This window comes from Vombatus ursinus, unplaced genomic scaffold (genome assembly GCF_900497805.2).
Source record: "Vombatus ursinus unplaced genomic scaffold, bare-nosed wombat genome assembly UNPS02014812.1, whole genome shotgun sequence".
NCBI lineage: Eukaryota > Metazoa > Chordata > Mammalia > Diprotodontia > Vombatidae > Vombatus > Vombatus ursinus.
This window is the reverse complement of record NW_020954590.1, coordinates 90,742,192-90,768,618: the sequence shown is the minus strand read 5'-3', so window position 1 is coordinate 90,768,618 and position 26,427 is coordinate 90,742,192. Positions and strand designations below refer to the sequence as shown.

At 36.0% G+C, this 26,427-nt stretch overlaps 1 protein-coding gene across 2 annotated transcripts in view; it reads right to left on the bottom strand.

Moving 5' to 3' along the window:
• Positions 1-26,427, bottom strand: part of LOC114054098 (uncharacterized protein C8orf34 homolog) — a 393,219-nt gene that overhangs the window by 273,490 nt on the left and 93,302 nt on the right. For both annotated transcript variants that reach the window (XM_027877212.1, XM_027877213.1), the window contains exon 5: positions 3,843-3,871. In XM_027877212.1, coding sequence (XP_027733013.1) covers positions 3,843-3,871 — 29 coding nt within the window. The remainder of the gene's footprint in view (positions 1-3,842; positions 3,872-26,427) is intronic.

Here is a 26,427-nt window from a genome sequence, read left to right as displayed (position 1 = left end):
TCTGATTATTAGGACTCTTTCCATGTAAAATTCCTTGCTACCTTAGACACATAGTGCATAAACATATTGATTGATTTTCTCTCTTTCACTTATAAGTCCTTTTATATGGGCTGATGAGCGACATGGTGTTGGGCAAGATTATCTGAACAATTCAATAAAATTCATGGGTAACATGCCAATGTAAGAAATTCAGCAGAGACGTAATACAATAAAGAATGACTACCAGTGGGAAAATGCATATTACTTTGGTTCGGGTAAATGAGAAAATAAAAGGAAAATGTCAGATGCCAATGTTGCTTTGGGTTTGAAAGGGGACAAGACATCACATGTCTGGTCAAGAAAGACTCTCCCAGGAAGCTGCTATTTGGGGAAAGTTACAAGGGGAAACTAACTGCAAGTCAAAAAAGTTATTTTAAAATAAAAGAAAACAGCTTCGGGGCTGGTGTATGTGATTGATAGTTTGAGAGATGAACCTAGGAGCTTTGGGCAGAGGAGCATGAAAGGAGTCAGAAACCAGACGGAGAGAGTGTGTTGGGTGTGCACTCAAGTATGATTAAAGGGTGTTCTGGGAATTAATTTGTACGTGATTAAAGAGTATGTTAATAAATGTAAGCTGAGTTTAGAGAAGAGGCTCAATGGAATTTAAGAACTTCAACAGTGCATTTGGGACTTGGCATAAAAACAATAAAAGTAGCCTGGGAGTGAATATGAAACAATAATTTACTGAGCGGTTGGTTCATTAACTGGTTTGCTTAGCACAGTGCCTGGAACATAGTAAGCAGTTAATAAAAACTTGTTGACTGACTGACTGACTGACTGGTTGCTATTCACTCTGTCCACTCTATACAATGTATACCCAGAGGTGTTGTGACACTCAAATAAGATAATGGACATAAAGCATTTTGTAAACCTTAAAGAAGGGCAGCTACTTGGCATAGTGGATCAAGTATTAAACCTGGAGTCAGGAAGACATCTTCCTGAGTTCAAATCCAGCCTCAGACACTTACTAGCTATGTGACCCTCGGCAAGTCACTTAATCATGTTTGCCTCAGTTTCCTCTTCTGTAAAATGAGATGGAGAAGGAAATGGCAAACCACTCCAATATCTTTGAAAAGAAAATCCCAAATGTGGTCATAAAGAGTTAGGCATGACTGAAAAATGACTAAACAACAAAAACTTTAAAAAATTTTTAAAATACTAGTTATTGTTATTTGTTATTAGTCTACAGTCACCTGGCCTCCATTCTAGTCATGACTTTTCTACTGAACTGCTGCTGAGCTCAAGCAAAGTTCATAGATCAATACAGGGATATTCTGGTGAATGCTTAACAACCAGAATCTCTGGGGGAAAAAACATGCATTCATACTTTTAAGTTGAAACTACAATATAAACATGTTTTTAGTCTAGACAATTGAAAACAACAATAAATCAACCTGATTTATAGCATTTGCTTATTTCTGAGGTATAAATACTCTCACAAAACACTTAACAGTTGTCTAGTAAGTGTATTAGAGCTGCGCCAGGATAAACCTGTCTACACTAGTATAGAGCATGCTATCATGAAAGCTTATAAGATCAGTCTGTCCAGTGCATTAGATTTGAATTGTGGACTTTCAGAGCTTCTCCTGGTTTATATTTTAGAAAGCTGGAATCTAGAGGTGACTGGGTGCCCTAGGGCAACAAGAGTCATGATAGAACATGTGAACAGGACAATGGGAATTCAACAGCATTCATATAGACTTGTAAGGTTTGCAAAGAGTGCTTTATAAAGATTTTCTCATTTTATCCTTATGATAACCCTGGGAGGTAGATGTCATCATTGTCTCCTTCTTACAGGTAAGGAAACTGAGGCAAGTAGAAGTCAAGTGATTTGCCTAGAGTCACATAGCCGGTAAGTAAGGCAGGATTTGAACTCGGGTCCTCCTCCTAACTCCAAATCCAGGGATCTCTCCAAAGCATTGCCTAGCTATTATCTTCTGTATGTGGCAATCCTCTCCAAAAAGATCAGGTTGTCTTCTTTCCCTACTCACATTTAGGTATATTCAAAATGCTCATTACTGATGATGCAAGGAGAATAGTCAGTTTTGAAAGAATTTAAAGTACTATCTACCTGTTTAATCACCAAAGGTCTCATTTGTAGCTCAGACCTCACATAGCGACACTGTACACATGCATCTGTGTTCTACAGCATATCTTGCCTATTGTATCCAGATCATGACATAAGCATAGACATGTTACAACATGTGCAGAGGGAAATCTTACTTCGATACAGCTCTCGGGGAGGGAAAGGAAGGTAGAGAGGGTAGTCTTTAAAATAATAAGTTAGTATAAAACAGCAAAATCAACGTAACATAGGAACTTGATGTGTAGGAACTCCAACTGAGATAAAAGCAGGCATTTCTTTGCTCTAGTAAATTATTCATTGATTTAATAAATATTTATTATTATTACTACTACTAATAGTTAACATTTAGATGGAACTTTAATGTTTGTAAAGCACTTCATAAATTTAAATTCATTTTACCCTCACAACAACTCCAACAGATAGGGGCTCATATTAATCCTATTTTAAAGATGAGGAAACTGAGACAAACAGATTAGGTGACTTGCATAGGGTTACAGAGGCAGTGTCTATGGCCAGATGCAGATCCAATCAGTAGGTACCAGATGAAGATTACAAAGATAAATAAGGGGACAGCTGGGTGGCACAGTGGATAGAGCACTGGCCTTGGAGTCAGGAGGACCTGAGTTCAAATCCAGCCTCAGACACATATTAGCTGTGTGACCCTGGGCAAGTCACATGACTTCTACTTGCCTCAGTTGCCTCATCTGTAAAATGAAGGACAATGATGACATCTACATTAACCCTGATTACCTCCAAAATAAACAAATAAACAAATAAGAAATGTCCCCGACTTCAAAAACCTATCATGTTGCAGGGAAAGCAAGACGTATCCTCAAATATGCATAAAATAATAATAGTGTAGCATAGTGCCATGTAACTGAACCAATATGAATTGAGAGAAGGAAACACTCATTGCCAGCTGGCAATACCTATATATGTCTTGGCTTTTCAGCCTCTGCATATCAACTTCTGCTGTGCTACTTTTATGCTTTCTTTTATTTCCCAGTCTCCATTTTTTTTTGTTTTTGCAACTGACTCATCCTTCAATGCCCAACTCAAATGCTACTGCCTGCATAGTCATCCCAGCAAAAAAATGATTGTCTATTCTCCACATTCTTAAAATACTTACTGTAAATATCAGATATATGGCACTTATAATACAATATTATTATATTATGCTTATTTGAGGATACGTTATATTTTCCCTGAAATACCACATACTGTTCAATATTGATATAGTTGTCATTTAACATTCTTTCATCTATAACTTTTCTGCCCTTGCAGATGAATTTTCAACAAGTAGACTTCTGCCACTGGTCATATTGATAAATGGTCTTCAATGTCATATTTTATTGCTTAAGTATTGGGTAAATTTCATCAAACTTGCTACAGTGATATAATTGTGTCTAATTAATTTTACTTTATCAAGGATTTACACTGATCCAAATATTAGTTGATAAAATATTTTCACAATTAGAATTTGTAAAAGTTAAAGTTCAAAGAAATAGTTATATATTCATGTCAAACTTGACTTTGAAAAATTATGCAATCACTTTAACCTAAATAATTTAAACACATATCTTCCAAATCAATAAAATTTCTAAACACCTTTACCTAGAAAAAATAATATTTTTTGACAGGAACTTTCACAGTTTTTACAGCTAACAGAAACATCACATCTACTTGTATATTTGAATAAGAGCACAGTTTAGCTTACCTTATCAAGTTCATCTGAAATGGCAATGCCTGGAATAAAAAGATTAATATTAAGAATTAGAAAGCATTTCCAACTTCTTAACATATTATTATTATTATATTTTCAAAATTACTACATTCCATTATTGTAACACATTTTTCTTATTATTTAAACCACCCAAAAAAGGTACCACATCCTTTGACTAAGCAAATTAAGCTTTTAAATGACCATGAATACTTTTTTCTGTGTTGAATGAGTCTATGAGAATGAAGTATGTTTTTTTTTTTATTTGGCCCTTTATAGAGTTCTTGGAAGTAAAGAGAAAGTATGGCAAGAACACCTCTGTTCCACAGTGTATAGATGGACTTATCTTCTTAACTGTGAGCTAATCCAATTTTTAAGCCAGTTATTTTAAATTAGAAATTTGTTATTTTAGGTAACCATGTATTTAATAATTCTTAATAACTTCATAAGTGGTGAGGTACAAAATGGTGGCTGATTGGGCTTTTGATAGATGCTCTGTTTCATCTCCCTATTCCTCTGGGAAAATCTTGACTTAAATCAAGTCTAATATAATTTTTGATTGAAAATTTCTGGAGAAAATTACCTCTCAAGTTCTGTTTGTAGACATCGCAAGGTCTAATAATCTTCATAGTCAGAGTTCAATCTTTATTATTGATTATAAATCTCTCAGGCTACAATCTGTCTATTCCTATTTTTTCCTGTCCTCATTGTTAAAAAAAAACAGTAAAAAACCCTAAAATTATGAATATAGTATTTTTTCATATTCTCACAGCCTATCATTCATCTTGGCTGGTCCCTTTTCTATGTATGCTAAATCATTTTAGCTGTCTTATGTTATTCTTACAGGGACTTTTCTTAAAACCTTTTAAACAATTTTGTTTTTCTTATCTTTTGTTTCTTTTTAATTGTTTTTGTTGTCACAGATTTTAAATGAGGGTTCAAAAATGCAATACTTTTATCTCTCTCTAAAAATAAACTAAAAGGAAAAAAAATCAGTGATTTTTAAAATTTCTTTTAAAAAGAAACATTTGGCTACGTAGTCAACTAGGTGGCTCAGTGGATAGATGCTGAGCTTGGAGGCAGGAAACCTGAGCTCGAATCCAGCTTCACTTACTGGCTATATGATCTTGGGCAAGTTACTTAACCTCTGCTCCAGATTCCTTCTTTCTTTTCCCCAGTGTAAAATAGGGAGGGGCAGCTAGGTGGCACAGGAGATAAAGTGCTGAGCCTGGAGTCAAGAAGACTCATCTTTCTGAGTTCAAATCTGTCCTCAGACACCTACTAGCTTTGTGACTGTGGGCAAGTCACTTAATCCTTTTTGCCTCCGTTTCCTTAGATGTAAAATGAGCTGGAAAAGGAAATGGCTAACCAATCCAGCATCTTTGCCATGAAAACCCCAAATGGGGTCTTGAAGAGTCAGACAGGACTGAACAAAAATAACAAATAGGGATAACAACAGCACCTACCTCCCAGGCTTGTGGTGAGGATCAAATGAAATATTTGTAAAGCTTAGCACAGGGCCTGACACATAGCAGGCACTAAATAAATGCTTGTTGTTGTTGTTATTCTGCTACAAAAATGCTAAGTTTTCAGGTTCCTTTCAGCATTATTATTGATTGCACTGCCAGTCAAACTAATGGAGACCACAACAACATGCCCTAGAGTGCCAGGGAAGATTCATTCTTTCCCTTGAGAGTAAGAAGTGACATTTGTCTAGCACTTATAAGTTTGCACAGCACTTTTGCAAATATTATTTTATTTGAGGCTCATAATAACTTTGTGAGGCATATCCAGTAGGTATTATGAACCTCGTCGATGATGAGGAAACAGGATCATAGAGTTGAAATCACTTGACCATCTTCACACAATTAGGGTGTCCTATGGATTTTAAACCAGGTGTTTCTAAGTCTTTCTTGGTCCAGCAATACTTCTGCTGGGCTATGCTGACCCAATCCTAGTTGCAAATTGTAAGGGGGTGGTGAGGTTTTCTGGAAGATGGGAATTTCTTACTTCAGGGAATCTTCCTAGCTACTGAGAATTAATCCCTCCTCCCCTTTTCTTCCCCTGGCTTCCAAACCTAGTAACACCACACTTGCTATAGCCATACATCTAAAGACTGGCAGTGGAATATGCTATTCTGTTTTCACCATATATTTGAGGACTGTTTTTAAGAATAGATATAATATGTAATAATGGATGTATGTTAACTAAAGTAAACCAAGGTACTATAGAGACATAGCAGTATAGTGTTCTTGAAGGATATATCAGAACTTTGGTGGGTTCTTACCAAGTTGGAAAGGTATAAATATGATCTTAGAAATGATCTATATCCCTGTTAGTCATCTGAGAACTAATCTATCTCAGCATGGAGAAAATGGGCCATCAAATGATGAAGTTTTGGCCACAGCAACTCATTAAAATTATTTGCTTAAGTTAAAGTTATCTTCATTGGTGAACCTCCAGTCCACCAATAAAAACCAGTTGATTTCACTGGTATTGGGAACTCTAAATGAATAAAACTCTCTACTATTGAAGATCAGCACCTTTTCTACAAGGTGTAGTCAAAGAGAATTGCCTTTCAAGAACAGACATAGTATCTTAGGTAGAGAGCTAGCCTCAAAGTCAAGAAGGCCTAGGTTCAACTCTTCTCTCTGATACATTCTAGTTCTATGTCCCTGAATCAGTCACCTAACACCTTAATTACCACAAGCTACTCTAAGATTCAATGTGTGGATTGCTAGAAAAAGTTATCAACAGATATAATTGCGTATACATTTTTCAGTAATTCATATTATTTCATAAATGCTCTCACAAAAGAGTAATCCTTGATAAAATGAAATTACTTCAGTTTAGACCCACTAAATTCCTGATTTTGCCTATTAATTGGCTAATTCATATTTTGCTCCTTACGTAATAGTTCACTCTGGCTGATTCAACAAGTATTCAAGCAAACATTTATTATAAAATAAATAAATTTTTTTATAAAATAAAATTATATAAAAAGTATCCAACAAATATTTATTAAATGAAGCTCTATTTTGAGCAAACCATGATGCTAGACACTTTTGATGCAAAGACAAAAGTTAAAGAGTACCTGACCTCATGGACCTCATATTCTCCTGTGGGCTATAAACTGTGCACATATAAGTGAATATGAGATAACTATGGATGAGAAGAATAAAAACTTGAAGGGAGTAGTAAAGGTTTGGCAGAAGAAATCACACCTGAGGGGAGCCTTCAAGGAAGATAATGATGCTAAGAGGAGGAAATCTAGTGGACATACACCGCAGGCATCAGAAATGTCCTGTGCATAGGCATCAAGCTAGAAATCAAATAGCAAGGTCAAGGAACAGTGTGTTTAGAATGTATCGCATCAAACAGTAAAGGTAGTTTGGAGGTGATGTATGGAAATATTTAAAAGTTAATTTTGTAAATTATTTTGAAACAATTATATGATTATGTTATATTATATTATTTGATGAATAGGATCAGAGATTTTCAGCTGAAAGAAATATTAAAAGCCATATCTATTCCAGACCTTCCCTTTTGCAGGTGAGAAGACTGAGACAAAGTTAAGGGAATTGCCCAAGTTCATCTACATAATAAATTACAGAATTAAGTTTTGAATCCAAGTCTAAATCCAAAGCTCTTTCCATTGCCTCATGAAGACTCTGAAGAATATATCAAACTATTAAACTAACAAGTCAACAAGCATTTATTAAGCACTTCCTGTATGCTCCGCAGTATTAGCAGGGAAATATGCATTTGCATAAAGGACAAATATGGCAGATCATAATTTTGTTGTAACGTTCACAATTTTGAAGCTGGATGAGACCTTAAAGGTCAACTAGCTCAAGCCCCTTATTTTGAAAATTGAGTTCTACAGAGGTTAAGTGAATTTCCCAAATTTAGCACAGATAATAAGCAAGAGCCAGGAAGGAAATTCAGTCCCTATTAAATTTCAGACAGGCTTGTCCAAATTCTCTGAACAGTAGCTACTCCGTAGTAATTTTATTGAGAAGATGCATTTTAGGCAGTCTTAAGAAGATATTATATGCCTACTTAAATGAGAGACAGAGGTATTTAATAACAAGGAAATGGATCATAGTTGAAGAGAAAATTAGAGATGAATATTTACACTCATAAAAGTTATTCTCCTAATAACTACATAATTTAGTCGCTTTTCATTACTTTTCAAAATTAAAGTTTAATGGAATTTTTGGCATTATAATAATACTGCCTATAAAATAAGGATATGCTGGTTATAGAGAAGTTTCTAAGGGAAAGCATGGCACCCATGATTTCATTTATATAGGGAATTCCCAGAGGAGGAAATTGCTTTCTCCAATACAATACCTTTTAATGCAACGTATAGTGTTTCAAAGTTCCCAAGAGTACTGGGCCTTTCCTAGTGAGGGGATATTGGCCCAAACAGAGACCAGTGCCCCTCAACCCAAAAAAGAATTTGGATCCCATTTGTCTACGGGCCCCAGAAAACCCTTAAATTTTCTTTGACCTCACTCTGGTCTCAAATGGCTGCCTAAGGCTATACTCCACTCTACTGGCCTTTCCTTATCTGTTATTCTTATTCTTATGAACCTGCTCTCGCTTCTCCAAGGCCTTATCTAACCTTTTGATCCCCTAATGAAGAAGCCTAGTCTTTGATCCCACCTTTCAACCTCTTTTTTTCCAGTTCTTTGTTATCCTAATGAAGCCTAGCCCTTCATTGTCTATTCCTGGGTGACCCCATCCAGACACTCCATTCTCCCTAAACTCCTTCTCCAGTCACCCAAATTCCCTTCCCAGGCCCTCCTCTGGTCACCCAAAATTACTTGAGTGTATATAAGATCCATCCTGGCCCATATTTAAACACTGAGGTTTCCTCATGCCCACTCTTCTTTACGGGCATCACTAATGTTCAGTCAGATTCCTTAAGAGTCTGGCCTGTTCATTGGTAACAAAACACTGTCTTTGGCTGAAAGAAGACTTGAGTCAAACTCATTTGCACAGGACACATGTGTCATGTCGGGGTCCCAGCACCCCAAGAATCTGCACCTCATCACTAGGATCAATCACACAGTTGACCACATAGTCAATAAATACTTATTAAGCATCTGCTATATACCAGGCCCCGTGCTAAGTGCTGGGGACATAATTACAAAAAGAGAAAGACAATCTTTGCCCTCAAGGAGCTTGCCGTCTAATGAGGGAAGAAAACATTCAAAAGGAGCTGAAGAGTATGGTGCAGTGGGAGCCCAAGGGGACATGATAGCTGTTTTCAAACATTTGAAGATCTGCCACATGGAAGGGGGATTAGACTTGTTCTTCTTGGGTCCAAAGGGTATCACTTATGATAAGGGGTGGAAGTGGAAAAGAAGAAAACCTAAGATTGGAAGGGAGCCAATATATGATAGAAAAGAGACTTGAAAGTAGGTCTTCCTGCCTTCAAAACTGGTTCTCTATCCACTACACCACACAGCCTCTCATGATTTGGAACTCTTGAACTCTCTATAATGCTGCTGAGCTATGAATCATCAAGTGAGTTTGCAAATCGGATTGGAAGATTGCCCAGGAATTATACTCTGTGGCCTCAGTGTTGTATGGAGGGGACTGTGAGTTACTGCATTCCATGACAGTAGCATGCATCTCTGATCAGTCCTACTCCAATGTGGAAGTGCTTCAAATCTAGGTGACAAACTGTAGTTCTGTTGCCTGAACTTAATATAGAGAAGCCCATCACCATGTCAGCTTCCAATTAATAAACTGTTGTATTTACAATCAATGGAAGTCATTGACTAAGGTATGTAGGGATAATGACCAGTGTCAATAGAGATAATTAAGTTTTGCATACTTTGAAGTAATTTAGTAAGACCATCCCAAGAAAATAAAAAAAGTCTAATTTCATTATTAGGAATGGCTGAGGATTTATGTTGAAAATATAAAAAGAGAAATCACAAAATGTTTCTTGAAGAAGTTAGACTTAGTTGTTGTTACTGTTGTTCCTCATTCAGTTGTGAGCGACTCTTCATGACCCAATGGATTATAACACCCCAGGCCCTTCTATTCTCCACTATCTTCTGAAATCTGCCCAAGCTCATGTTTGTTGCTTCCATTACACTATCTATCCATCTCATCTTCTGTCATCCCCTTCTCCTTTGCCTTCAATCCTTCCCAACATCAGGTTTTTTTCCAATAAGTTCTGTCTTCTCATTATGTGGACATAAATTTCATCTTCATAAATTTGTCCTTCTAATGAGTAGTCTGAATTAATTTCTTTAAATATTGACTGATTTGATTTCCTTGCAGTCCAAGGGATTCTCAAAAGTCTTAGAATTAGTAAAATTTACTAATCTTCCTCCCATCATAATATTTTTATACTCAATACCAATAGCTTTAATTAAGCTTAAATTTATATAGTCTCTACAGATTATCTCCAATTAGTAAGGTCTAGGTTTGAATCCCATCTCTGATGGTTACTAGCCATGTGGCCATGGGAAAGTCACTTAACCTCTATGGATGTCAGTTTCTTCGTTTTTGACATGCATATAACAGTACCTGCAGTATTTACTTCATAGGATTGTTGTAAGGCTCCAGTGAAATAATGTATGTAAAGTAGTTTGCAAATTTAAAGTGCCATACAAATAAGTTATTATATTATTTTTTGTTTTTATTTTTTTCTTAATGCCATTTTCTGCTTGACATTTACTTTTGATTTCATCTGTTATTCATTCACACATGCATTTATTTACTAAATGCCCAATTTGCACACTGCTTGATATATTGAGTTATAATTTTGGAAACCTTATGATTCAAAGAATCATAAATTTTTAGTTGGAAAGAACACCAGAGGTCATTAAGTCCAAACCTTTCATTTTATAAGTGAAAAAACTGAATCCCAGAGAGGCAAAATGATTTGTTGTGATATTAGCAAAGTACTTACTTAGCACAGTGCTTGGCACATCGCAGATACCATATAAATGCTTATTCCCTTCCCTTTCTTTGTTCAAGGTTTCTGATGACTTCAAATTCAGTATTCTTTCAACTACACCATGCTGTGTCTCAATTCAATTCAATAAATATTTATTAAGTGTCTAAGATGAAGCATCTTCCTTTCTTCCATTCAACATCTCCCAAAGTATCCCATTCTACTTTTGGATAGTCTTAATTGTTAAGAATACTTTCCTTCAGCCTAGTCAAACTCTGACACTCTGCAACTCCCTTCATTGTTCATAATATTACTCTCTAGTGCCAGGAAAAAATAATGGAATTAGTTTTCTGCATGAAAGTCATTTAGATACTTGAGGAGCCTGGGTCTCCTACAAGTCCTTTCTTTTCTGGTTCCTTCAATTGCTCCTTTTATGCCATTGTTCAGGTGATGGTTCCACATCCACAGTGAAGCACTTAGAGCCAGAGGACCAATATATGCAATGTCTTTAATAAAACAACATACTCAGTAACCCCCAGGTAAAAACATTCCATAGGTATCAAAATCAGTTTATAAAAAGATAAAAAGTAGATGAGTAGACCTTCAAAGAGATTAAAATCAATCCTTCAGGAAGGTCCTTCAAGTCTAGGATTCTTCCAGATCTCTCTTTCTACATCCTTTGCCCCAGAAGCCTGCATCTAGACCACAGATCAATTAAGCAGGAGCCAAAGTCAACTCAAATTGCTCTGGGTCTGTTCCACAGGGTCTTAGCTCACAATACCCCTGGTTAATGTTATGGGAGTATGGGTTTTAACTCCTGGTGTCTCAGTTTCACTAGTGACCTAGCTCATAGAAGGCATGGTTCCCAGTCCTGTCACCATCTTGGTTATCCTCTTTAGTATGCAGTTCAACTTGCCAATGTCCTTCCTAAAATGAGTGGCCCAGAACTGAACACAGTGGTCCAGGTGCAGTTTGACAAGGCAGAATAAGATGGAGCTACCACTTCCCTTTTAAAATTGCTTTAGTATTTTTCACATCCATGTAATACTGTTGGCATGTGGTAAGTCTTCTCATGATTCTTATCCTATGGGATTCTCAATTTTTAAAGCAACTATTCTAAATATTTCAAGCCATCATGATATAAATTCATAGGTTTGTTTATTTGTTTGCATTATAATTATCAATTAAAAATCTCATAGATGCCACTTTTTCTTTTTTGGCTAGGCAATGGGGTTAAGTGACTTGCCCAGGGTCACACAGCTAGTAAGTATTATGTGTCTGAGGTCGGATTTGAACTCAAGTCCTCCTGACTCCCAAGGCTGGAGCGCTATTCACTGCACATCCTTGTTGCCCTTGACGTCACTTTTCTAATGAGATCATTAAAACTGCATGGTGGGAGCTATTTTTTTAAAGTTAATTTAAAAAAAAAACTTAAGAGCATCCTCAGAAAATGTCAGTGTCATGAAGATTTCCACATAAGTTAGAAAGCTCACACATTTTAGGGAAGTATGGAAGCCCTGAGTATATCTTCACCCTGATAAGATGCATCAGTAGGCAGTCAGCCCAATATTCCAAGGAGAGAAGGACTACCAGAGAATAGAGTTCAGGCAGGAGATGGGGAAGGAAACACCCATTACACCTTGTACTTCCCACTTCTAAGACTTGAACTCACTTTCTTACTCTAAATTGTTAAACTGTTCCTGATCTCAACTAGATGCCCACTTTAAATTTAGGGTTAAATAGGTACCACCTATTATTTTAGCCTAGCCCAGAAGATCTAAAGTCAGACAGTGAGAATTTTAATATGTGGGGAGTTTTTCTTCAGATGACTGAACACTACACAATGAATTTTTATTTTGGATAGGCAGTCTTATCAGGTGATGAGCCATATAAGCATATTTATAGTCTGATGAGACTTTGTGCTTTTATTCACTGCCAGACAAAAGTTATATAATCACAAAATCATTGAGTCTGATAGCAGGAAGGGCCCTCAGAGGCCTTCTATTTTAACTACTACCTAAGAAACAAAACCTCTCTACTACATAGCTGATAAGAGATCTTCTAGATTTTGCTCAAAGACCTCAAGAGAAAGATAACTTACTAGGTAGCCCCTTCCACCTTGGGGGATCTAGAAAGGTTAGGAAATGTTTCTTTATTAAAAGTCTATATTTTCTTCTTTTAAATTTCTATCCATTGTAACAAATGATAGATACTCTTGGGCCCCGGAAAAACAAGTCTAATCCCCCTTTGTTGTGGCAGATATTTAACTTCATTTATTTATTTGAAGACAGCTATCCTGCCCCTTGTAAGTCTTCTAAGAACCTCCCCTGGGCCACCTTCTCCCCCCAACACTCTTCAGCTCCCTTTGTATGCTATCTTCTCCCATTAAATGTAAACTCCTTGAGGGCAGGGATTCTTTCTCTCTCATTCTCTCCCCCCCTCCTTCCCTCTTTCTCTCTGTATCTGTATCCCCAGTATCTAGTATAGAGCTTGGCATATAGTAGGCACTTATAAATGTTTATTGACCAATTGATTTATCCCCAGGCTAAACATTTTTAGTTCTTTTTCACACACATATTATATATAAAACATATATACATTTATGGATGCATGCATGTATATCTGTTTATCTGTATATATGCACATATAATATAAAGTAATATAATACACATAATTATATGTAACACATGTACATACATGTAGAATATACATGTGTACATATACAGCTATATTCATATATATCTACAAACTATATATGTTATATATATGTGTGTGTGTATATATATCCTTCAAGAAATATACATAAATACACACATATAGCTTGCTTTTCTCAAGTTGTTCTTTCCCATTAAATTGTAAGCTCCTTGAGGAGAGAGACTGTTTTTTTGCCTCTTTTTGTATCCTCAGTGCTTAGCACAGTGCCTGAAACAGCAGGTACTTAATAAATTATGTATTTACACATATTTTTATATATGTGAGTGTGTGTGTATACACATACATACACACATACTTTATATATATGTGTTTATATATTATACATACTTGCAGTTTTGGGGATAAATTACATTTGGGCCATTGTATTCTGCTTGCAATGCTATATTATATAAAAGAGCATTGATAAGCCAGAGACTTTCTTTGACACCTATCCATATCTGTAGATATGTATGTATGTGTATATGTGTGTGTATATATACATATATACATCTATACATCTACATACATATAAATATATAAAATCTCAAAGCCTTTTCCAATCCTGACCACTTTCCTCTAGAAAGGTTTTCAGTTTATCAAAGTCATTTCTATTATATGGCACCCAAAACAGAACACAATTGTCTAAGTGTAATCTTAACCAGGGTTATAACTTTACTAGATGTAGATACTATGAATCTCTTAAAGTAGCCTAAAATTGCATTGGCACTTTTGACTATCATATCATATTGTTGATTCCTACTAAGCTTGAGATTAATTTAAAAACCTCAGACCTTTTGCAGGAGAATTGATTAGACTTACATTTGAGTAATTTTGGATACTTATACTACTTTTAAGCTACTTATATCCATTTCTCAACATCTAGTAAAAATAATTAAACCTGTGCTGTCTCAAGTTATTCAGAGAACTATACCTTAAAATCATTTGAAACACAAAATTTTAGAGCTAGATGGGACTTTAAAGATAACATGTACAAACCCTCACATTTGATGGAAGAGAAAACTGAGACCCAGAAAGAGACAGGATCTTATTCAAATTCAAACGCCATATTGGTTGTAGAGATAGGACAAGAACCCAGGTTTACAGATTCTGAGCCTAATGAATTCAGTCAAATAAGGAGAAAAGAATTAAGAAAGACTAAGGTTTATATACCTTTACATAGAAAAGGAGGCTCAACTAGAAATATGAATGTATATGTATATGTGTGTGTGCGCGCGCATATGCACATGTGTGTGTGCATGTGTGATTTGAAGCTCTGTATATTTTGACATACTGATTCCATATAAACAACTTAAAACACCCTAAAAAAGATTATGTGCTATTTTCAAGGGAAAAAAAAGTAAAAAGCTTGTATCCCCTGCCACCAGAAAAGCAGGGAGATGAAGACAGATTTTAGAGAAGGGTCTTGTGACAGTGAGAATCCATTAAGGGAAACAAATGGGCTAAGACCTGGGGCTTGTTAGAGGAAAAGAAATGGGGAATTCAGAAGATTCAGCAGACCCATGTTGCTATACCTTGACTAACTTGATTCATCTGAGAATCTTCCATTGAGTTTGAATGAAATTCTAAATTGGTGCTCATTTTAGAAGATTTTAGAACAAAATAAAAGTAGATAAGTACTTCTCTTTCCTATTTAGAATCTCTAAGTATATTGCAATTAACTTTGCTGTCTTCTCCAAATTGTGTTTCTTTCTGAGATCATTGATTTATGTCCTAATTACAATCTTTATTTCCATCCTTATTCCCCTTATTAATTTACCCATTTCTCTTTTGAATCTCTCTGGAAGTTCTAGTTGTTGATTCATTATTTTAGGGAGACCCATACACTTTGTTGTCTTATGTAGTGCCTATTTTGGAGCTACTCTCAGCTTCTACTTGAAAGCATCGATTGGGCCCCAGGATGTGACTAGTTATTTGTTCTAATAGATCCTGAGAGGTTGAAGGGTTGTTCTAATACTATATCTCATGAGCCTCCACCACTGTGCTTACCCCATTGATGATCAGTTTATATCAATTAATTATCCAGATCTAATTAGCTTTTAGAAATGGGTGTTTACTAGGATAGTGTAGTAGAACAGTTGGTTTAAAAAATTCTTTTCCCATAAGAAAAAAAAAATTATGATATATCCTCCCCTAAGTACATACAGAGTCAAAAAAAGGAGGCCCAAGATTACAACGTTCTTGTGGCGGAAGAGTGAACTGACAGCTCCTGATTATTGGAAGGAAGTTTTTTCCCCCTTGTGAAGTCTTCTTGATGTTCCCCTTATTCATGGTGTAGTTTTTTTGTTTTTGTTTTTGTTTGTTTTCTTGTTCGTTTTGCTGGGCTCCTTGTAAAGTGCTAAAATTGCATTTCCTCGGCATGTCTAGGTTGTCCTTGGCTCCTGAAACAATCACTACTGTCAGTCACTGCTGTTCCTGGGAGGCTGCCAGTATGCCCATGAAAACTTCACATTTTTTGACTGAATATCTCACAAAATTCATAAAGTTGAAATCTGGACAGGGGTGTGCATGTATATGGAGAGGGAAGGAGAGGCTGAATTCCTCCCCTCCTCTTAAGAAATTCCTCCTGAAGGAACATGGCTAGAATTGCCTTCTCCTCCAAGCTGCCAGACAGTCAAAGGCCTAGGTTCCCTGATAGATTCTTAATTTACACAAACCCTTTAATTGATTGATTGATTCAATATTGGTGCTCTCACTTACTAAAAGCACCTAGGGAAAAGTATTTTATTTGTTAATTTAGTTACTTTAAGTAAGGGCAGGGATTGATTGATTAATTGAATACCATTCAGACTTGCATTTCCCTCCCTTATAAGATGTTTTTAATTCATTCTTTGTTATATGATAATTCTTATTTAGTGCATTGTGACCTTTCCTGGTATCCCTATTGTTTTTCTTCTTGGGAAATACTCCTTATCTCCAAGTTTTCTATTGGCCTTTTTGATCTCTGACGTTTGCCTTATATTCTTTCTGTTATGGTGGAATTATGTCAGGCATGTGTATTTTCTGGTCCTTCTCCCAAACACAGACTCGATGTTTTCTCCTGCACCATCCATTAGGTTAGGGTGATTTCAAGTTAGGGTTTAGAAGAAGCTTTCTCTCTGCCTATTCTGAGTAAGCTCCACAGGGGTTGGCTAAAACTTGATTTAGAACTCTTATACTTTTCCATTAGCAGGCACATGTTATTGTCATTCCCATCCTCCCCCAATCAGAGCTGTTTACCCTCTCAAACAGGGTGAAATGGTCATGCATATGAAGTGATCTTTGGTTCACTGAGAATAATAGGGGAATAATAAGATTCACCTCAGATAGAACTCTAAAAGGAAAATAGTACGGTTTGGTGAGATGTAGGGTTTGCAGGAACTGGATTTGGGGTGAAGATGTGGGTTTCAAGTCTGTCCTGTCATTTCAGTTTAAAGAAGTGTGGAGATGTTTCATATCTTTTCTTCTTGCTATAACTTAAATATCTATATATCTAGAACATTATCTGTTGGTTTGAGGTGGTGGATCTAGGGAACAACACTAGGACCTGCCATCTTATGTCATATGACCTAATTTTTGTTGTTTTTTGTTTCACATTAGTTTATTGTCTTCCTGCCAGTTTCGTCTATAACTTTTTAGAAGAATATGGCTCAGATAAAAACTCATGTCAAAATTTCTGTTGATTTATTTTTATTTCCACTGTTTTTCATTTTTTTTAAAGTGAGACTACTTGTAATTTGCTTTAATCTTCTGAAGGGTATTATAATTGACTTTGTATTCTAAACTAGTATTGCTCTTGAATGAGAAAAGTGTCATAAGTCTTTTGGCCTCTTTATTGTAGCAACTGCTTTATGTATGTCAATATTTTACACAGTTCATATGTTAATGCAGTCACCAATGGGTTTAGTGCTCTAAAATAGATTTTCTATTTAAGGCTATTTGCTGAGTTTCAAAGTTTTCATGCTACTTTAGACTTTTGAATCCTATGGTTCATAGAAATGATACCAACAACTTATCTCTCCAGAATGGAGCTGCTTAGTAGCATCATGTATCTGGAACTTTTTACTCACATTTTGTACTGGTTCTAAGAAGTTTGTTATTTGGTTACCTAGTCCACAGAAGAAGGTGGAAGAGGGGCTGATACAAAGTATAGTAGTGATAAATGACAGCTATCAGCTTGATTAAAAAAAAATGGAAGAGATAGGAAATCTATAAAAACACACAAACTCAAAAATCACAGCATTCTGGGATGATTTAGTGAAGTAATGATTTAATATCCTATTATGCTAAGGCAAGAATGTAGTAATGCCTAGAATCCTCATATCTGAACTAGTGACAGGGCTACATAAAGTTAAAGGAAATAGAAGCAGGGATGTCTCATGATTCTTTCAGTTCGCATAGTTTAAGCCCGTGGAAAAGAACAGTCTATAGACAGCATCTTGTATAACCCAAATCAACATAACCTCTCACCTTCCCAAACACCTTCAAAGATGTATATAAATCCCCAATTTTGGACTTTCTTCCCTTCTCAGTCTAATTAGACATCTTGGAAGGAAGGGCGAGAGAGAGAGAAAAGAAGAGGAGGGGAGAGGAGAGAAGAGGAGAGGAGAGGAGAAGAAGGGAGAGGAGGGAACAGGAGGGGATAGGAGAGGAGAGGAGAGGAAAGGAGAGGAGAGGAAAGGAGAGGAGAGGAGAGGAGAGGAGAGGAGAGGAGAGGAGAGGAGAGGAGAGGAGAAAGGGAGGGTATATAGTTTGATAAGAATATATATCCATAGGGGCAGCCAGGTGGCACAGTGGATAGAGTACCAGGCCTGGAGTCAGGAGGAACTGAGTTCAAATCCAGCCTCAGACCAAACACTTGACACTTACTAGCTGTATGACCCTGGGCAAGTCACTTAACCCTGATTGCCTCACACCTCCCCCAAAAAATATATCCATGTATTTATATATATACATACATATATGCACACACAAACATATATATATATACTCACGTATATATACACATACAAACATACACACTTATGTTTGTGAATTAAATGACATTGCCACATACTACAGGCTTTTATCCCATTTCTTATAGTTAACATATTTAAAATCCTTAGGCTTTAGGACATGTCATGAATGCCCCATTTCAGGAGAAAACTTTGTTGTTTTTTTTTTTTAAGTTACATTTCAGTTTTAACTTAAAATGTTTATCATTCTCTCCTGGTTCAGCAAAGATCGGTAATATTAGCTATATAGCATGCCTATCAATTCTCTGTCCTTCATACTTTTATTTTCCTTTGGAAGGACTCCAGCCAACTTTTGTGTCAAACAGTAATCTTTGGAAACTGTACTCTCTGGATGCAGAAATAAAGGAGGTCATCTCTGTCAAGTATTAAAAAAAAAATCTGCAAGAAATCAAGCAAAGCTTCAAGAAGTAGAGATGCAAAAGGCCGTATTGATTTCAGGAAAATACCTTTCTTGACATAACAAATATTTTTTTTTAACTATTTGACACCAATGAGTAACAATTCCAGATGAGTATTTACACATACCTCAAATATCTTGAAACACCTAAAATATTTTTAATAGCACTATGAAATTAAAAAAAAAACTTTGCCACTACTACATTTTAGCTTTTATTAAACATATATAGTAGATAATACATGTATGTGTACATACATATATACAAATGTATTTATATTCATGCATATGTACATATATAATATGTATATATCTGTATATGAATATCAGCTGACTTTAGCCATTTAGTCTTATTCTGTTAAGGAGTTAATTATTTGGGTGCGATTCAGAACTATTCCAAAGCTGTTTAATAATAATAATAATAATAATAATGATAATAATGAATACTTCCTCAAATCTTAGGAGCTTTCTTTCCCTAATCTAGTTTATAGGGACTATGCCAATTATCTCAATAATATAATCAGGTACTGTTAACCCTTTTTTGTCAAGATTTTCATACTTTTAGCATGGTATCTATTTTTAATGTTTGAAATGCTCAGATTCTTCCAAAATATTTGCATTTTCACAGATAGAAGAATGAGTATGAAGAGAGCAACAATGCTATTATCTAACTATTTTTTGGCTCCAAAAATTTCCCATGCCAGTGAAACCACAGTCTGACCCTGCAATGTGAAACCCATCAAGCTAGGCTCAAGGGATACAAAGATTTTTTTTTTCTAATGGCAAATTCCTTGCTATCAAGGAGATTATATTTTTATCTATCATGAAATTACTGCCACAGAGTCAGATTAATGACTTAGGGTATTTTATCTGGGAGAATACATTTAAAATGCTAGTATTACCTAAGTATAAGCAGGAGTATCATATTAAACTCAGTCTAATAGTCATATTCATGTACTCTTGTTGAAGCTATGAATTGTTCCATATATTCTGGAATGCAGTGTGGAAATATGCCCTCTAAGTTACTAAACTGTATACTCTTCTACCCAGAAATATCACAAAAAGGCCTATACTCTAAAGAGAATAAAAAAAGACCAAATGTACTCACATGTATATAGCATCTATTTTTGTAGTGGCAAATAACTGGTGACTAAGTGGTATTGGGAAACAGCTAAACATATTAGAGTACATAAATGTAATGGAAAACCATTGTACTGTAAGAAATAATAAAAGGGCTAAACTGAGAGAAACTGGGGAAGACTGGCATGAAATTATATAGAATGAAATGGGCAGAACCAAGAGAATAACTTATACAACAACAACTTTGAGATACTTAAGAATTCAGATGAATGTAATGACCAATCATGATTCCAGAGGACCACTGATGGAACGAACATGCAACTCATCTCCTGACAGAAAGATGACAAATTCAAGGTACAGAATGAGATATACATTTTTAGAAATGCCTAGTCTGCAAAATTTTGGAGAGTGATACATTTTTATTATAATGGTTTTGTTTTTCCATTTTTCAGTTGGAGGATTAGGAATGAGAGAAAACAAATGCTTACAAATGGAAGGGGAAAAAAAAGCTAGGGTCAAAGAGCACTGGGAATGGGACTTAGAGAATAATGTAAATATGTAAGAGGGTAATGCTAAAGAAAGACTACCTACATCACATTTTTCTTTGGTATATAGCCAGGTACATGAAGTAAGCCCCGGGGGGGGGGGGGGGGATACTGTATACACAACTGCATTTTCTTATATAGTCAATAGATGGCGATAAAGTTTCAGAATACATTTTCACCCCCTTCTATTGCCTACTCAATATACTGTAGTAAGGCATGTTTTCTGAAGTGTAAGATAACCTTTAATTAGAAGCTAATGACTTCTGTAAACTCTATTAACTATTTTGATGTAGGTAATAAAAATTACTTAAACACTAAACTCTATTACTCTCTATTGGTAATATGGATTATGATATCTATCTTCCCATTAGATTAATAATATCCCACCTTAACTCAAAGCCAAGAGTAGTCAACATAGGCAGCCACTTCCCTGTGTAATTCAAAGGATGTTTTTCAAGGCTCTTGCCTGAAAGTTCATTGTTCTCTAACTGCCATACAATGACCACAATTAATAATCCCTGTCATTTCTTCAGTTTCTGAAGTCTCTGAAATTTCAAGAGTCCTTTCATAAGAATGAAGAGTTGACATAGTCTGAATAGCTGGCAGTTGATAGAGATAACTCCTAAAAGAATGATATCCTATATAAAAGGAAGATGGGAAGAGGAAGATAATTGGTAAAAAGGGAAGTGGGAAGGCTTCAAAGATAAATGTTCCTTACTTTAAAATTGTACAAATGGTTGACTTGCTCTGAAAAATTCAGAAATAAGGCATTAATACAGTAAATGATAAAAAGTTTGTCCCTCTACTTAAGATGAAAATATAAATGGCATCATGAAAATATCAAAACAAGATAACTAATAATTTATTTTCAAATAGAATATACAAGGAAGTTTCCGATGCAGGTAAAATACATGACTGAGGTTAAATTAAAATTATGAATATGAAGGAAAATTAATGAAAAATATTGCATTAGCAGTCAAAAATAAAGGAAGAAAACCGGTGAGAGTGATGTTATTGAAATGAAAACCATGCTTATAAACTTTCTAATAACAACTAAGGTTTTGTTTTCTGCATTTGTTTTTTTTTTTAACATTGAAGACTAAATTTGAGTTTTAAATTTACAACAATTTTTTTCCGTTGGAAAAATCACATGCAGATTTTGCAGCACATAGAGTATATTGAGTGTAGCACTCCCCCCTTTGGCACTCACAGCCTTTTTAGGTTAATTTCAAGGGCAGGGATGTTAATACATAGGGTTTAAGTAGGTACCCCTTCCTTCAAAGGTGTGCTTCCCTTATCAACTGGCCACTAGATCCAATAAGCTCTGAGAAAAGCCATTTACTAAGATGGCAGAGTAAGAACATAGCTGCAAAATATTTTCCCTCCATAAATCTGTAGTGTGCTCACCTGCCAAATGCATACAGCATTTTTGGGAAGAGTAGGCAAAAACCTAGAGTACAATGGCAGTGGGGCACACCTGTAGGGAACACATGTGTTCAAGGTAATTCACAACTACGGTACCACAAGGCTCAAAGTCCTTTCTCCTTTTGAGAAATACTCACAAAACTCCAACTCTTCATGGCTGGGGCTGGTTCTCTGAGTCCACAGCTAGCTTTCTTTTTTACTGCCAGAAGTTTAGCTCCTTAAACCTGCTTCCAACTTTGATCAACTAACTGATGCTCTCTATTCACGTCTGTTTACAGTATTAACTACTTTTTTGGGACTTCTGCCTATGTTACCTAAACTCATAAACTTTTGAATTGCTAAGTGTTGTGTCTTCTTCTCAGTGAGTACCTCTATTGCCATATGTCATTGGCTTGTGGACAGTAGAGAAAATGCCTTCTCCCCCAGGAAGGGAAGATCTGACTCTTATAAATTCACTCAAACTGCCTAACTCTCAACTATTTGAAGCTCCCAGTGGCTAAACCAGGGGAACCTGTGGCCTTGAGGCCACATGTGGCCCTTTAGGTCCTCAAATGCTGCCCTTTGACTGAATTGAAAGTCATATATTTTCCTTTATTAGATGCCATCAATTAAAGGCTACAGGTTGGGTATGTTATAGGGAGATTCCTTTTCAGATTGGGGTTAGACTATATGGCTACTGAAATCTTCTCCATCTCTGAAATTCTGTACTTCTAAAATCAATGGATATTTACCGATGAATCATAGAAACTACTACTCAAAATAATACATAATACTGCCTATGTCCAAGACATTGTTACATGTGCTGGAAGGAATAAGCAGGAGCAGAAGAATTTTTAAGAAAATGTGTTGTAGTTCTCAACAATATGTTTATTTGGGCAGATAATAAAAATGCATTCATGTAGTATTTTAAGGTTTGTAAAAAACTTTTTGTATAATGACCCTGTGAGTTAATTGCCAGGAGTACTATTTTTCTTGTTTTACAGATATGGAAACTGAGAGTTAAAAAGGTTATGTAACTTATTCAACCCAACTAGTTCTTTCTCCTCCTCCTTCTTCTCCTTCTTCTTCTCCTCCTTTTCCTCCCCTCTCCTGTTTGATCACTTCTCAGTCTCCGTGCCTTGACTTGATAATGTGTACAAATTATGGAGATATTCCAAGACTCTGTACAAGGTCTCCACTCTATGTTACTAAATTCCTGGTTTTTGATGAGCTTACCACTCTCCATCTAGTCACCAAGGTTTGTAGTCTTGGATTTATCTTTGACTCTTCATTCTCCTTCCACCATTCTTCCAATATTCAATCCTTTCCTTAGTAGTATAAAGTCTATCTCCATAATATCTTTCATATTCATTCACCTATTCCCATTCATTCATCCACATGTCTAGTGCAGGTCCTCATAAACTTTTGCTTGAACTATATGAATAACTTCTTAATTGGGCCCCCTTCCTCAAGCCCCTCTTTATTTCAGTCTATCATTTGCACAAGCACCGGAGTGTTTTTCCTACAGTGCAGTTCTGACCATTTTACTTCCCTATTCAATAAACTCCAGTGGTTCCATATCACTTCTTGGATCAAAAATAAACTCTTTACAACCTGACCCTAAACTACCTTTCTAGTACTATTATACATCCGTCCCTTTAATCCACACTATGGTTCAGCCAAACTGCCTTTTTTTTTTTACTGTACTGTACTGTTCATGACATTCCATCTCTCAATTCTTTACCTTTACACTGACTGTTTCCAATGTGCAGAATGCATTCCTTCCTCATTTTCACATCTTAGAAGCCCTAGTTTTCATAAAGGCTCAGGTGAAGCATACCTCCCACATGAAATATTTCCTGATCCTTTCAGCTACTGACTTCTTTCTTGCAAACTTATCTTACATCTATTTTTTTTATATGTAACAAATGTGAACATGATGTCTTTCCCATTAGAGGGAGAGACTGCTCCTTGAGAACAGGAACTATTTCATTTTTTTTCCTTTGTATCTTCAGTGCCTAGTGCATAGTAGGTATTTAATAAGTATTTGTTTACTGATTGATATAGAACAGAATGTCTTGATTTTCCTTTCTGAGTTTTGAAGGACAAAATTATCATTAAAACACATAAAAATTGGCAGAGAACAAGCTCCAGCAGATGTCTGGATCACTGAAGTTCCCCATGACTACTATATCATGTCTTTGTGCCAATATCCTCTTTTTTTTTCCAGGTGGTATGCAGCTTACTCTGATGACATTCATTTCTGTTTACAATTCCTTTGATCTTCTCCCAAATGGTGTTTTCCATTGTTCTTCCCAATATTTCTTGGATTTCCTCACATGAGATTATATTTTAATATATATTTACCTCACTCCCTTTTATCTATTATTTTCCTGCACATTTATCCTTATTTAATTCTATTTATTAAATTCAGTCCATATTTTTAATTTCTCTACATATTTTTAGCAAGTGGCCAACTCTAATCTACATAATATACAATAGTTCTCTCCACACCTGAATTTCCATCTGGTATTTGGTCTAACCTTGTCATCTGCCTAAAGAAACCACCCCAATCATGTACTTCCTTTTGTAGTCCCCAGCAAAGAATACCATCCTGTGGCCAGAACATTCTAGGTGGACATTTGATCTACCTACCTCTGCCATAGTAACTCATTGGAAGCCCATCTCTAGCCAATTAATAATACAAAAGACTACCTGATTAACATATAATGATCCACCTATCTGTTATATGATCAAGGCAACAATGACTAAATTGTTCCCTATAATTTACAAGCCCATTTCTCAGCAGTGAAGCTCAAGTAATAGGAAGTAGGTGAGCCTGTTTGGCACAGAGGGTTTCTGTAGAGAGCACTGGGTGTCAGGAAGGTTGGGACTAGGTTGTGGAAAGCTTTGGATGCCAGAATAAGTATTTTGGATTTTATTAAATAGTAAAGGGGTCTCTAAACTTATTTGAACAGAGAATTAATGAAATGAAATCAGTATTTTTGGGAAGACTTGTCGAGGTGTAGAGTATAATGGATGAATTGAAAGGAGGAAAGAACGAAGTTAGGGAGACCAACTGGAGGAACACTGCAGTGGTCTAGATTTGAAGTGGTATTTTCTCACTAGGTAATGGCAGTAGGAGGGAAAGACAACAGCATGACTAAGGGAAGATAGGCAAGACCTAATTGCATTTTCTATAGGGATAGAGGCAGCATAAAGAGGTGGGTTTGACAGCAGTCATTATTGACCTTTAAAGAAACAATATAACAAAATTTGGGCATTAGATTTAGGGAGTAGGTGGTGAGAAAGTTGAGTTCACTGACAAATAGTCTATAGATTCTGTTCTCTTCCCCTTTGTGAAAGCCAGGGCAACATTTGCCCTTATCTAATCATCCTCCCATAAGACCATTGTTCTTGTTCTTTCAAATATCATTGACTGTGGCTCAGGAAGCATATCTCTCAGTCATTTAAGTACCCAAGGATGTGGTTCACCTGGGCTGGGGTATTTAAATTCATCAAGGGCAGCTAGGAAATCTCTTAATATCACCTTTGTTATTTTGGATATCAACTATGTATTTTTTGTCATTCATTTCCATAGTACAGGTCAGTTTAGCAACAGAGCAAGCAGGCAGGAAGAGGATTATTAGAGAAAATCTAACATTTGTTTTTGTTTTTTTTTAAATCAATTGCATTAGAACAGAATGGAGGTGATATTGTTTTAAATCATGTGGAAAAAAAAGAAATGGCGGATCTAATGACCTATTAGTTTAACACATATTACCATGGTAATGTAGTAGATTAAAAGGAATGGCATTGGGAACTCAAAGAGAGTGAAATGCTGGGGAACCAACAAAGGTAAACAAAAAGATCACTAAGGAGCAGTGTAGCAGTGCAAGTTTTCAGTTGAAGCTGGACAGCATGAAATTTTAGTGGGTCAAATCAGCAAATCAGTTGAGCATAACCTATAGTTCAGAAACAAAATTTTGTAAGATAAATAGGTGAGGCTTGAAGATTTACCCAGAAAGCCTTGTAAGGCCAAAGGATTGATGGAATTGAATGAGAGGAGCACCTGGTTGGAAGACTGTAGCACTCAGGCAGCTTAGGAAAATCAAATATTAACAAGGGGGTGGGAGTGGGGCAAGGTAAAGGCATAGATGAAATCAGATGGGACAAGTAGCTAGTGGTCTGTCAAGTGAAAAAGAACAGTCCGTTCACAAAGTGTTCGATATCTTTTGAAGTTTATGACCCAGCTGGAGCAAGCGTACCAAGGTTCTAGTCCTGGGTCTCTCAAGAACAAGCTGTATAACTTTGGATAATTCACTTACCCTCATTTTTCTTCAGTTTTTTTTAATCTTTAAGGTCTCTGCCAGTTCTAAAATTGTATTCTTACTTTAACTCCTATGGGTGTTAAGGACTTCTTTATCTCTTTATTTTTCTTACTACCTATAATGGTTTGGTGGGGCTTCTAGACAGCACAGTAGATAGAGTGCTGGGCCTGAAATCAGGAAGATTCATCTTCTTGAGT